The sequence below is a fragment of the Myotis daubentonii genome, chromosome 12 (assembly GCF_963259705.1).
Source record: "Myotis daubentonii chromosome 12, mMyoDau2.1, whole genome shotgun sequence".
Taxonomy (NCBI): Eukaryota; Metazoa; Chordata; class Mammalia; order Chiroptera; family Vespertilionidae; genus Myotis; species Myotis daubentonii.
Window position 1 is genome coordinate 35687146 of NC_081851.1, and position 12492 is coordinate 35699637.

At 38.4% G+C, this 12492-nt stretch overlaps 1 protein-coding gene across 3 annotated transcripts in view; it reads right to left on the reverse strand.

Annotated features, from left to right (window-relative positions):
- The window catches only part of ALMS1 (ALMS1 centrosome and basal body associated protein), a 160971-nt gene that overhangs the window by 140989 nt on the left and 7490 nt on the right, over positions 1-12492 (reverse strand). For all 3 annotated transcript variants that reach the window (XM_059659421.1, XM_059659422.1, XM_059659420.1), the window contains exon 2: positions 3121-3246. In XM_059659421.1, coding sequence (XP_059515404.1) covers positions 3121-3246 — 126 coding nt within the window. The remainder of the gene's footprint in view (positions 1-3120; positions 3247-12492) is intronic.

A 12492-nucleotide genomic window follows, 5' to 3' on the forward strand; every position in this document is an offset into this window, starting at 1 on the left:
ATTATCAAGGTCATAGGATATAAGGTCAACATAGAAAGTCAATAATAGCCCAACCAGCATGGCTCAGTGGTTGAGCACTGACCTATGAATTTGGAGGTCACAGTTCGATTCCTGTCAGGCCACAAAATAACACTCTAACCGAGCCACCCAGCCAGGACAGAAAATTGAAATCTTAAAAAATACCAGTAAGTCTAACAAAATGTGGGCTAAGTTTGGCACACTAAAAACAATAAAACACTAATGAAGAAATTAAAGATCTAACCCTGGCTGGTGTGGCTCAGTTGGTTGGGTACTGTCTCTTGCACCAAAAGGTTGCTGTTGGGTTCCTGGTCAGGGCTTATACCTAGATTGCGAGTTCGATCTCCAGTAGGGGGAATGCAGGAGGCAGCAGATTGATGTTTTGCTCTAGCGTCAATGTTTTTCTCTCTCTCCCAACCACTCTCTCTAAAAATAAACAAAAACATTTTTTTTAAGAAATCACAAATTCCTCTAAAAAAAAAAAAAAAGAAAGAAATTAAAGACCTAAATAAAATTATTGTGTTTGTGGATTAGTGAACTAAATATTAAGATGTCAAGTCTCTGTAAATTAATGTATAGACTCAAGGCAATTTAATCAAAATCGCAGCAAGCTATTTTAATAGAAATGGTCAAGCTTATTCTAAAATTTATATAGACATTCAAATATCTAGCATAAACAAAACCATTTTTAAAAAGAGAAACAAAGTGGGAGCACTCACACTACCTAATTTCAAGACAGTTCAGTAATTAAGAGGGTGGTATTGGCATGAGGAAAAGACAAATAAACCAAGAGAAAGAGACCTGCACATATATGTCAAACATGAGTATTACTGCTATCTAGTGGGAAGAGACCAAGGATGCTGCTAATAAACATCTTACAATACCCGGGACAGCCCACACAATAAAATATTATCTGGCCTAAAATGTCAAAAGCAGCAAGGTTGAGAAACCCTGTTCTAACAAAAAATATAGGAGAAAATCTTTGTGACCTATGATTAGGCCAAAATTTCTCAGGTAGGATACAAGAAGTATAAACCACCAAAAAACAAAAATCAATAAACCAACTCCATCAAAATTAAAATTTCTGCTCTTTGAAAGAGAGATAGGAAAATACAAAGAAAAAACACAGACTGGGGGAAAATATTTGCAAAACACATATCTGATAAAGGACTTGCATCTAGAATATATAAAGAACTCTCCACATTCAATAAATGGAACACATCGGCAAGAAAAAAAATGGGGAACAGACTTACACAGATACTTCACTGCAGAGGAAAGATGGAGGGAGCCCTGGTGCTCTGGCTCAGCTGGTTGGGTGCCCTTCCATGAACTGAGAGGGTACCAGTTCAATTCCCAGCCAGGGCACATGCCTGGGTTCTGGGCTCAATCCCCAGAGGGGGCATGCAGTAGGCAGCTGATGTTGCCCTCTCATCTCTCTCTCTCTCTCTCTCTCTCTCTCTCTCTCTCTCTCTCTCTCTCTCCCCCTTTCCCTTTCCCTTTCTCTCTAAAAATCAATTTAAAAAATCTTAAAAAGAAACAAGAAACATGGATGGCAAATAAGTACACAAAAAGTGCACAGTATTATTAGTCATTAGGAAAATGCATATTAAAACCACAATGACACACCATAATACACCTAGAATGGATAAAATTTTAAAAACTGGTAATATCAAGAGCTCAAAGAATGCAAAGCAACTAGAACTCTCATACACTATGGAGTATGTAAAATGGTAGTCACTTAGAAAAACAGTTTTGACACTTTCTTATAACGTTAATCACCTGTAAATATTTAACCATTGAGTAAGGGTTTATTTTTCCTCCAATATATACAAGTTCTTTTCCTATCTGCTCATAATTTTTCCATTTCTTCTAAGTTTACGATTATGTTCTAAATTAATGGTTCTCAAAATGGGGTCTGAGGCTCTCTGGGGGCTACTGACATCTTTTAGTGACCACTGTTCAGTGATCCCCTTTTCTAACTACATTTCTATGTAAGGCCAGATTTTCTTGCTCTTTCGTTTTTTTAATTTTTTTAAATATATTTTTACTGATTCAAGGAGGAAGGGAGAGGGAGAGGGAGATAGAAACATTAATGATGAGAGAGAATCACTGACTGGCTGCCTCCTGCACGCCCCCTACTGGGGATCGAACCCACAACCAGCTATATGCCCTTGACCGGAGTCAAACCAGGGACCCTTCAGTCCGAGGCCGACGCTTTAGGCACTGTGCCAAACCAACTAGGGCAAGGCTAGATTTTCTTTACAAAATTCAACCAAAACAATAGAACCCAAAGGAATAAATGCAGAAGCAGATATGAGAATCTAGTTGTGAAGGTTAATTGTATGTGTCACTTGACTGGACCACAGGGTGCCCAGATATTTGGCTAAACATTACAGTAGGTGTATCTGGATGAGATTACCATTTGATCCATAGACTGAGTAAAGCAGCTTGCCATTCCAAATGTGGGCAGGCCTCATCCAATCCTTTAAAGGCCTGAATAGAACAAAAAGCTGAATAAGAGAGAATTCCTTCTCTCTGCCTAATGGTCTTTGAGCTGGGACATTGGTCTCCCCCTGTCTTTGGACTTGGGCTCAGAATGGAACATCAACCATCAGCTGGCCTGGTCCTCAGGCCTTTAGACTCAAGCTGTTACTATACTATCAGCTCGCCTGAGTCACCAGGTCACAGATATTGGGAATTCTCCATGATTACATGAGCATATATATATGTGGTGTATATATGTCTCCCACTGGTTTTATTTTTCTAATAGACCAACTGTGTTCTATGAAGCCTGACATTAAAGAAATATGCAAAAATGTAAAGCAATGCCACTCTTCCAACTAATTTTTTTATTGTTTGGAAAAATAGTCATTTTTTACTTTAAAATACATCATTTATGTTAATATATATAGGTTTGGCATTTTAAATATTTTTAAATGTTTTAATATTTAGTAAGCTAAATAGCAATATAGATAACCCATATAAACAATAGAGAAATGGAATATTAAAGTAATTCACCTCTTTCCATTCTTCATAGGTAAAAAAGAATTTCTCATGCTGCTTACCAAAAGTAAGATAGTTTGCCAGTTATATAAGACATACCTGATCATCCCCAGAACCCTTCTGAGCTGTTTCTTCCGAAGAGGCCACATTAGAATCAGAAATCTGTGTTCTACTATTTTCTTGAGATGATGACTGTTGCCATACATGACTGGTCAATGGAACAACCTGAAAATCAAAAGCAGATTTAAACATAGTACTAACAAAATCTAACAAATTTATTTCTCAATTTATAAACATTTTCATATATATGACATTTCAACTTCACAACCACTATTCAAGTTATAATCCATACTGAACTTATGGTTATCCTGTTAACTCAATATACTTTCCAATAAACTACAGCAGTTCTTTAATTTTCTATACCCCCAGAGGTAGAAGGAGCAAGCAGAGACAGGCAAATTATGTAAAAATCTTAATGTTTGAGATTTCTAAGAAATTAGCTCTAATAATAAGTACTAAAATAAAAGCTAGGCTCATTTTATGAAACTGGTTGAAACAGGGCTCTCCCAGTTGTTGAAGACAGCAATAAAAGCTGTGACTGCTGCCCAAGGCTGAAACAATGCAAATGAAAAATATCAGATGCAATCAAACAAAAATGAACTAGGTCAAGTCACTCTCTGGCTCAGGGACTGATTCTCAAGATTTTACCCGATATCCCTGGAGAATAAAAACCCAAAGCTTCCAATATTAAACTTCTTCCTAAAAAAGCAGATACTCCGAAACCGGTTTGGCTCAGTGGATAGAGCGTCGGCCTGCGGACTGAAAGGTCCCAGGTTCGATTCCGGTCAAGGGCATGTACCTGGGTTGCGCGCACTTCCCCAGTGGGGTATGTGCAGGAGGCAGCTGATCGATGTTTCTAACTCTCTATCTCTCTCCCTTCCTCTCTGTAAAAAATCAATAAAATAAATAAATAAATAAGCAGATACAAGGGACAGGCAGAGACAACCATAAAACACAAAGGTAGAGAAGGATGCACCAAAAATCAAAATAAAACAATGCTCCTACTAAAAAAGGTGATTACAAACTACACCTTCAAAAGACATTTTAAAAATAAGAATATCTCAGATTCTCAAAGAGATAAAGAAAAAAGACACAATAGTCATAAAAAAGAAAGCTGTTACAAAACAGGCAGCTATGAGTCAAAAAAAAGGGTGAGTGCTGCCTGGCCAATGTGCTCAGTGGTTGAGCATCAAACCATGAACCAGGAGGTCACAGTTCAATTCCCGGTCAGTGCACATGCCCTGGTTGCAGGCTTGATCCACATCGGGGGCATGCAGGAGACAGCTGATCCATGATGCTCTCTTATCATTGATGTTTCTGTCTCTCTCTCCTTTTCCCTTCCTATCTGAAATCAATAAAAAAAATATTTTTTAAAAAGATGAATGCTAATAAAATATTAATAACAACAAATGTAAAAGCCTCTGAAGAAAACCCAAGGTCATCAAACTTTTCCCCAGAATTACTGCTACTACACTAACAAAACATTTTTACAGAGCACATACAACAAGGTGTTTTTGGTCATAGAAAGGCCAGCTTAACTGAAAATCTATTCAATAACTAAAGAGAAAAAGGAGAGAGAGATTTCTAAGATATAAAGTGTTCCAAGAGGTTTTTCTCAAAATATAGACCACCATGGGACACACCCACGTTGCTTCAATGGCAATTTTTAAAGGATAAAGAAAAACAAAGAAAGCTGTTATGCAAATTCATTTTGGCAATCTGAAATACCTAAATATATAACAATTCAGCCAATGTTTTGGCATAGCTAATCTTCTATAAGCCCTTAGGAAAGAAGAATGAAAAAATGAAAGTTCAAAATGGCTATTCACTGCAGCTAAATAATGCTGGGGGTGGAGCATGAGGGGTCTTGCCTTTGAAAACAGCTGATTCATAACAGCTTACAAAGAGAGGATTCAATTCATTATAATATTTGTAGAAAACTAATGCTACACAATATGAAGAAACTAGCAATTTGACAATTAACACAATGTGGGAGAAAAAGAACACTCCCCTTCACTTTATCAGTTGAAAGAAAACCTGAAAGTTAAAATTAAATGTTTGATGTTCTTACTTAAAAACCCATTTCCCAGAATTCCTGATTTTTATTGTCTACCTGATTGTTTTGACTTTATCAAATAATTAATTTCTAATACATGTTTCCCACAGTTGCCTCTGGATAGTAGGGTAACCCAAATACTTGATGGAGGATTCTTAAAATAAGTGCTTCAAAACTAAACAGGTGTCATCAGCAATTCTCTGATCTGAGATGAAATGCCTTTTCATATAAATTAATTTCTAAAGCGTACTTTCCTAAGTCAATTTTTAATATTAAAAGTTAATGGGCTTCTGCCCTGGTCCGGTTGCTGAGTTGGTTGGAGCATCATCCAGTACACCAAAAGGTTGTGGGTTTGATTCCTGGTCAGGACATGTGCAGGAGGCAACTGATTGATGTTTCTCTCCCTCTCCCTCTCTCTCTCTCTCTCTCTCTCTCTCTCTCTCTCTCTCTAAAAATCGATATAAACATATTCTCGGGTGAGGATTAAATAAATAAAAAGTTAATGGACTCCAACTAGATGCTGTCTAGAAAAAAAGTAGTTTGATCTAAAGACACACATAGGCTGAAAGTAAAAGAATGTGAAAATTTTCATGCACAATGGAAACTGAAAGGGTGAGGGCTATGCCCTCCATCTTGTCCAGGATCCTCCATTTTTGGGCAGCAGCCATTAGCCATGTGCTCAGCAAGGAGCTTCTTCCTGGAAGCCCAAGCCTCTGCTAACCACACCTAGGATTTCTTTAAACTAACCAATGATAATCAAGGGAAGTGCACGCCATAGATACGACCACATCCTGTGTAACAAGACACTGACTTGCGCCCGGCCAATCGGCAGGGCCCACGGTCCTCTCTCCTTCCCTTACTCCAACCTCCCTATAAAACCCCTCTCCACACAGAACTCCCTCTCTCTCTGCCTCCTGCCACTGCGTCGGTGAGTGTGGTGGACGGGGAGCTCGAGCTAGCTCGAATAAAGACTCTTTGCTTTTGCTTCGGACTCGGCTGGCTCCCTGGTGGTCTTTTGGGGATCCTGAAATCTGGGCATAACAGAAACCAACAGAGGACAGAAGTGTCTATGCTAGTATCGGACAAGAAGACTTTAAATCAATAACTGTTACAAGAGACAGAGGAGGACATTTTATAATGACAAAAGGATCAATTCACCAAAAACATATAACAAGTAGTTATGCACCAAACTGAAGTATGGTACTTATTTGCTTTGTTTAACAATAGAAAAGTTACTTTGATTTTCTGAATTATATAAATCATCCCATTCGATTGAATGCCTTATTGATTGTAACGTGACTATCCCATTGAGTGTTATCTTACTGGTTTTAGAAAGCATTCTTCTGTACCTGGAAACAGGACAGCACAATTAGTGGCCACAGGTGGTGCATTCCAGCTGACTCAGTGGTCCCGAGACCAGGACAGCACAGTTACTCTAAATTGTCCTGACAACTCAGTGGTCGGGAGACCCAAGGGCTCTAGATAATGTGTTTCTATCAACTCAGTGATTTGGAGACCCAAAACTGTAATTTAGATAACATGCCTAAGTTTAACCCAGGTTACCCAAGGGCTCTAGATAATGTATTTCTGTCAATTCAGTGACCCTAAGACCCGAAACTGTAATTAACATGCTTAATTCTGCTTCTGTAATCTGCTTTTTTGCAAGCCAGGTGCCTCATTCCAAACCCTGGGATGTAATCAATACCTTTGTGATTTATGCCTATATAAGTCTGGTTTTGTCACCATCTTATTGCTATGAGATTTGGGAATGGCCCCTCATAGTTCCAGATTGCAATAAACGTGACTCTTTAATTCGACTTCTTGAGGCGTCCTTCTGTGATTCACGGGGTACATTACAACAAAACCTCAGAGCTCATAAATTAATGAGGCAAAGTTTGATATTTCAATGATATTAAGAGACTTCAATACCTCACTTTCAATAATGGATAGAACAATCAGATAGAAGAACAAGGAGATAGAGGAACTGAACTCTATAGACACTGGACCTAATAGAAATATACAGAACACTCCACTCAACAACAGAGAATATGCATTTCTCAAGTACACATGAAATATCCTTCAGGATTGAACACATTAAGCACAAAACAAGTCTTAACCAATTCAAGAAGATTGAACTCACACGCATTTATCTTTTTCAGTCACAACGGGATGAAACTAGGTATTAACAGCACTAGAAAAACTGAAATTCCACAAATATATAAAAATTAAACAATATACTCCTAGAAAAACAACGGATCAAACCAGAAGTCACAAGGGAGGAGCACTGTCCATACACCAGAAGGTAGAAGGTTTGATTCCCAATCAGGGCATATACCCAGGCTGTGGGTTTGATCCCCAGTTGGGGTGCGTGTGGGAGGCAGCCGATTACTAATTCTCTCTCGTCATTGACGTTTCTACCTCCCTCTCCCTTCCTCTCTGAAATCAATAAAAAATATATATTAAAAAAACAAAACTACATTATAAAGCTATGTAATTAAAACAGTATGGTAGTGACCTAAAAACAGACAAATACCCAAGAAACCTGAAACACCAATCAGAAAGAATGTGTCACTCCTATGTTTATAGCAGCACAATTTACAACAACTAAGATCTGGAAACAGTGCAAGTGCCCATCAGTGGGAAAATGGATAAAAAACTGTGGTACATTTACACCATGGAATACTATGCAGCAGTAAAAAAGAAGGATCTCTTACCCTTTGACACAGCATGGAGGGATCTGGAGAGTATTATGCTAAGCTAAATAAGACAGTCAGAGAAAGACAAGTATCACATGCTCTCACTCATATGTGGAATCTAATAAAATAAATTGATGAACAAAATAGATCTAGAGACACAGAAACATGGAAGAGATGGTCAAATCAAAGAGGCAAGGCGGGGAGGGCATGGGAGAGATCAACCAAAGAACTCATATGCATATATGCATAACCCATGGACACAGACAACAGGGTGGTGAAGGCCTGGGGTGGGAGGACAGGCTAGAAGGAGTCAATGTGCCGGGAGCCGGTCCATCCTTGCTGTTTCAAGGGACCTGGCATATATGGCATACGGTTCTTAATATGTTTGCTCACCTTCTTGGCGCTGTGTTTTAACCAAGGTCACCTCTCTGAGAAAGGTTGTTTCCCCAGCTAGGGATTTTCCCCTGAAGTTAGGGAGGGAATAAAACCCCTCAACTAAGTGCCAGGCGGGTAATTAATCACTTTAACTACGAACAATCATGCTTAAGCTACATAATCTTTACTCCCTGGAATGGAGATAAGAAACACCCTAACCTTTGTAATAGAGATTGATAGGATTGAATCAACTGGTATAAATACAGATGCAGCAAGACACAGAACTCAGGAGACAGAATTCAGAACACAGAACCTACACAGAACGTTCTCTAGAGACAGAAGAACTTCGCTGGAGAGAACAGGGCAAAAGATCCTGGACTGAACCTGACTACAGAAATTGGAAAGAGAACCTGACTAGAACCTGGTGACTGAACCTGGCTGGAGATCTCAGACAGAACCTGGCTGGAGAACCTAGCGAGGGACCATGGCTACAGAACCTCGCTGGAGATCCGAAGCAGAACCTCTCTGGAGATCCAGACCAGAACTTGGCTAGAGATCCTGGCTAGGCTGCTGATCAACTGAACGCTGTCTCCGTGTCCTTCCTTCTTCGCCGACTCCGTCTACACCTTTGGGAATCCCTGGACCTGCTGGGGTTGGACCCCGGCATCAATGGGGCAAAAAAGGGAACATAGGTAATATTGTCAACAACAAAGATTTTTTAAAAATAGCCCAGCCAGTTGTGGCTCAGTGTTTGAGAATGAACCATGTAGAAGGCAGCTGATCAATGATTCTCTCTCATCATTGATGTTTCTATCTTTCTCTCCCTTTCCCTTCTTCTCTGAAATCAATTAATATATATATATTTTAAACTACAATGAGAAATCACCTCACACTAATCAGGATGGCTATTATTAAAAGTAATAATTATTATTATTGGCCAGGATATTGAAAAACTGGAACCCTTGTTGGTAGGATATAAAATGGTACAATTATCACACCAAAAACAAAAACAAAAAACAGAACAGAGGTCCCTCAGGAAATTAAAACCAAAACTACCATATGACCCATATGATCCTACAATCCCACTTCTGGGTATATATCCAAAAGAAGTGAAGGCAAGTCACTTTGCAAGAAAGTTTGTCAGTTTCTCACAAAATTAAACATACTCTTATTACACTATTACTAAAATTGGAAATTAAAGAGGGGACTTACTACTGACACTACAAATATACAAAGAATTATAAAGGATACAGACAATCCCCAATTTATGGTTCAGCTTACAAATTTTGGACCTTACGATGGTGGCTATCTTATACATTCAGTAGAAACCATACTTCAAATTTTGAATTTTGGTCTTTTCCCAGGCTAGCAATATGCAATATGATACTCTTGTGATGCTGGGCAGCAACAGCAAGCCTCAGCTCCAAATCAGCCACAAGATTATGAGGCTAAATAACCAATAATCTACAATGTACTGTGTTGCCAGCATTTTTAAATACTGTGTTTTATGCTTTCACATCCCATCATGCCAACAAAATGCCCATCTGTGCCTCTTGTTCTGGTGAGAAGAGGAAGGCAATTAAAACTCATGATGGCCCTACATCCCAATAATGTAAGTGTTCTCAGCACATTTAAGGTAGCCTAGGCTAAGCTATGATGTTCAGTACGTTAGGTGTATTAAATGCATTTTCAACTTATACTCAACTTACAATGGGTTTACTGGGACTGAACCCCATTTAAAGTCAAGGAGCATCTGTACTATGATAACATACATAACTGTATGTTAAGAAATTTGTTAAGTTAGAGGAAATGGACAAACACCTGAAAAATCACAAATTACTGAAACTGACTCAAGAAGGAATAGGTGATCTGAGTAGACCTGTATAGCAACAAAACAGTATAAATTTATAATTAAAATACTTTCCAAAAAGAAAAGCCCAAACACATATGATAGAATCTACCAAGCAGTCAAAAAATTATTAATTCTGATCCTTCAAACTCTAAAACAAAAGGAACACTTGCAACGCATTTTATAAAGTCAACATTACCCTGATACTAAACCAAACAAAAACATCACAAGAAAACTGTGGGCCAGTATTTTGGAAATACATATGCAAAAAATTAAAAAGAAAATACTAGGTAAATTAGTATATTTGTGTTCCTATAATCAGCAACATATAAAGTATTTATATATCATGATGCAGTAAATTATCCTCAGAATGCACAAATGGCTTAACAACCAATATCAATTAATATAATACACCAATTAATAGCATAATTTGACAAAATCTAACACCCATTTCATCGTAAAGCATTCAACAAACCAGCAATAAAAGAAAACTTCATCAACCTGGTAAAGCCATCTATGAAAAACCTACAACTAACATCATACTTTTGGTGAAAAGACTGGGTGTTTCCCCATTACAATCAGGAATAAGACAAGGATATCCTCTCTCATCACTTCTATTCAACGTTATACTGGAGGTTCTAGTCAGGGAAGTTAGGCAAAAAAAAATAAAAAGGCATCCAAATTGAAAAAGAAGAATAAAACTATACGTACTTGCATTTTACATGTATCCTAGGGATTCTATTAATAATCTCTTAGAACTAATAAATTCAGCAGTTGTAGAATACAAGATCAATACACAAAAATCAACTGTTTTATACACGTGCAATGAACAATCCAAAAATGGGAGGAAAAATTTCACTTACAATAGCACCAAAAAGAATAAAATATTCAGAGTAACCTAAGTATAAAACCTACACTGAAAACTATGAGACATTATTCAACAGATTTACAGAAGATCTAAATAAATAAAAAGATAACGCATGATGCTAGATCAGAAGACCTAATGTTAAGATGACAATACTTCCAAATTTTGAATTCCTATCAAAATACCAGCTGACTTCTTTTTAACAAGCTGATCCTGAAATTCATATGTAATTACAAAGAATCAAGAATAGCCACACACTACCATTTGCAACAGCATGGATGGAACTGGAGAGCATTATGCTAAGTGAAATAACCCAGTCAGAGAAAGATAAATATCACATGATCTCACTCATTTGTGGAATATAATGAACAACATAAACTGACGACCAAAAACAGATCCAGAGACAGAGAAGCATCAATCAGATGGTCAAACCTCAGAGGGAAGGTAGGGGAGGGGAGAGGTAAGGGGGAGAGATCAACCAAACGACTTAATATGCATGCATATAAGCCTAACCAATGGACACAGGCAACAGGGGGGTGAGGGCATGAGCGGGGGGGATGGGGGATAAGGACACATGTAATAACTTAATCAATAAAAAAAATTTTTTTAAAGAGAGAAAAATAAAAATAAAGTAAAAAAAAAAAAAAGAATAGCCACACACAAAAAAATGACTTGAAAAAAAGAATGAGGTTAGAGGACTCATACATCTTCATTTCAAAACTAACTACAAAGCAATAGTAATCGAAAAAGTGTGGCATGGCATAAAGGAGGACATACAGAATGGAACTGAATTAAGAATCTAGAAATAAACTCAGACATCTATGATCAACTGATTTTCAACAAGGATGCTAGACTTATCAGTTGGGAAAGAATAGCCTCTTCAACAAATGGTGTTGGGACAACTGGTAGCCACATACAAAAGCATGAAATTGAACTCTTTTCTCACACTACATACAATAATTAACTCAAAGTGGTGAACACATAATACAACATGCAGATGATGTATTGTAGAATTGTACACCTGAAACCTATATAACTTTATTAACCAACTAGAGGCCCAGTGCACAAAATTCGTGCACTGGTGTGTGTGTGTGTGGGGGGGGGGGGGGTGACACCCTCAGCCTGACCTGCACCCTAGTAGTCCAGGAGCCCTTGGGGGATGTCCGACTAATGGCTTAGGCCTGCTCCCCAGGAGGAGTGGGGTTAAGCCAGCAGTGGGACATCCCACCACCACCGCTGCACTCGCCAGTCGAGAGCCTAGCTAAGGGCTTCTGGCTGAGTGGCACTCCCCCTGTGGAAGCACGCTGACCACCAGGGGGCAGTTCCTGTGTTGGGCGTCTGCCCCCTGGTGGTCAGTGTGTGTCATAGCGACTGGTTGTTTGGCTGTTCGGTCAATTTGCATATTAGCCTTTTATATAGGATTTCACCTCAACAAATCCTATCTAATAAAAGAGAAAAATGGTAATTGGCGTACGACGATACCCTTTTCATTGGCTAATCAGGGCTATATGCAAATTAACTGCCAACTAAGATTGGCAGTTAACTGCCAACTAAGATTGGCAGTTAACTG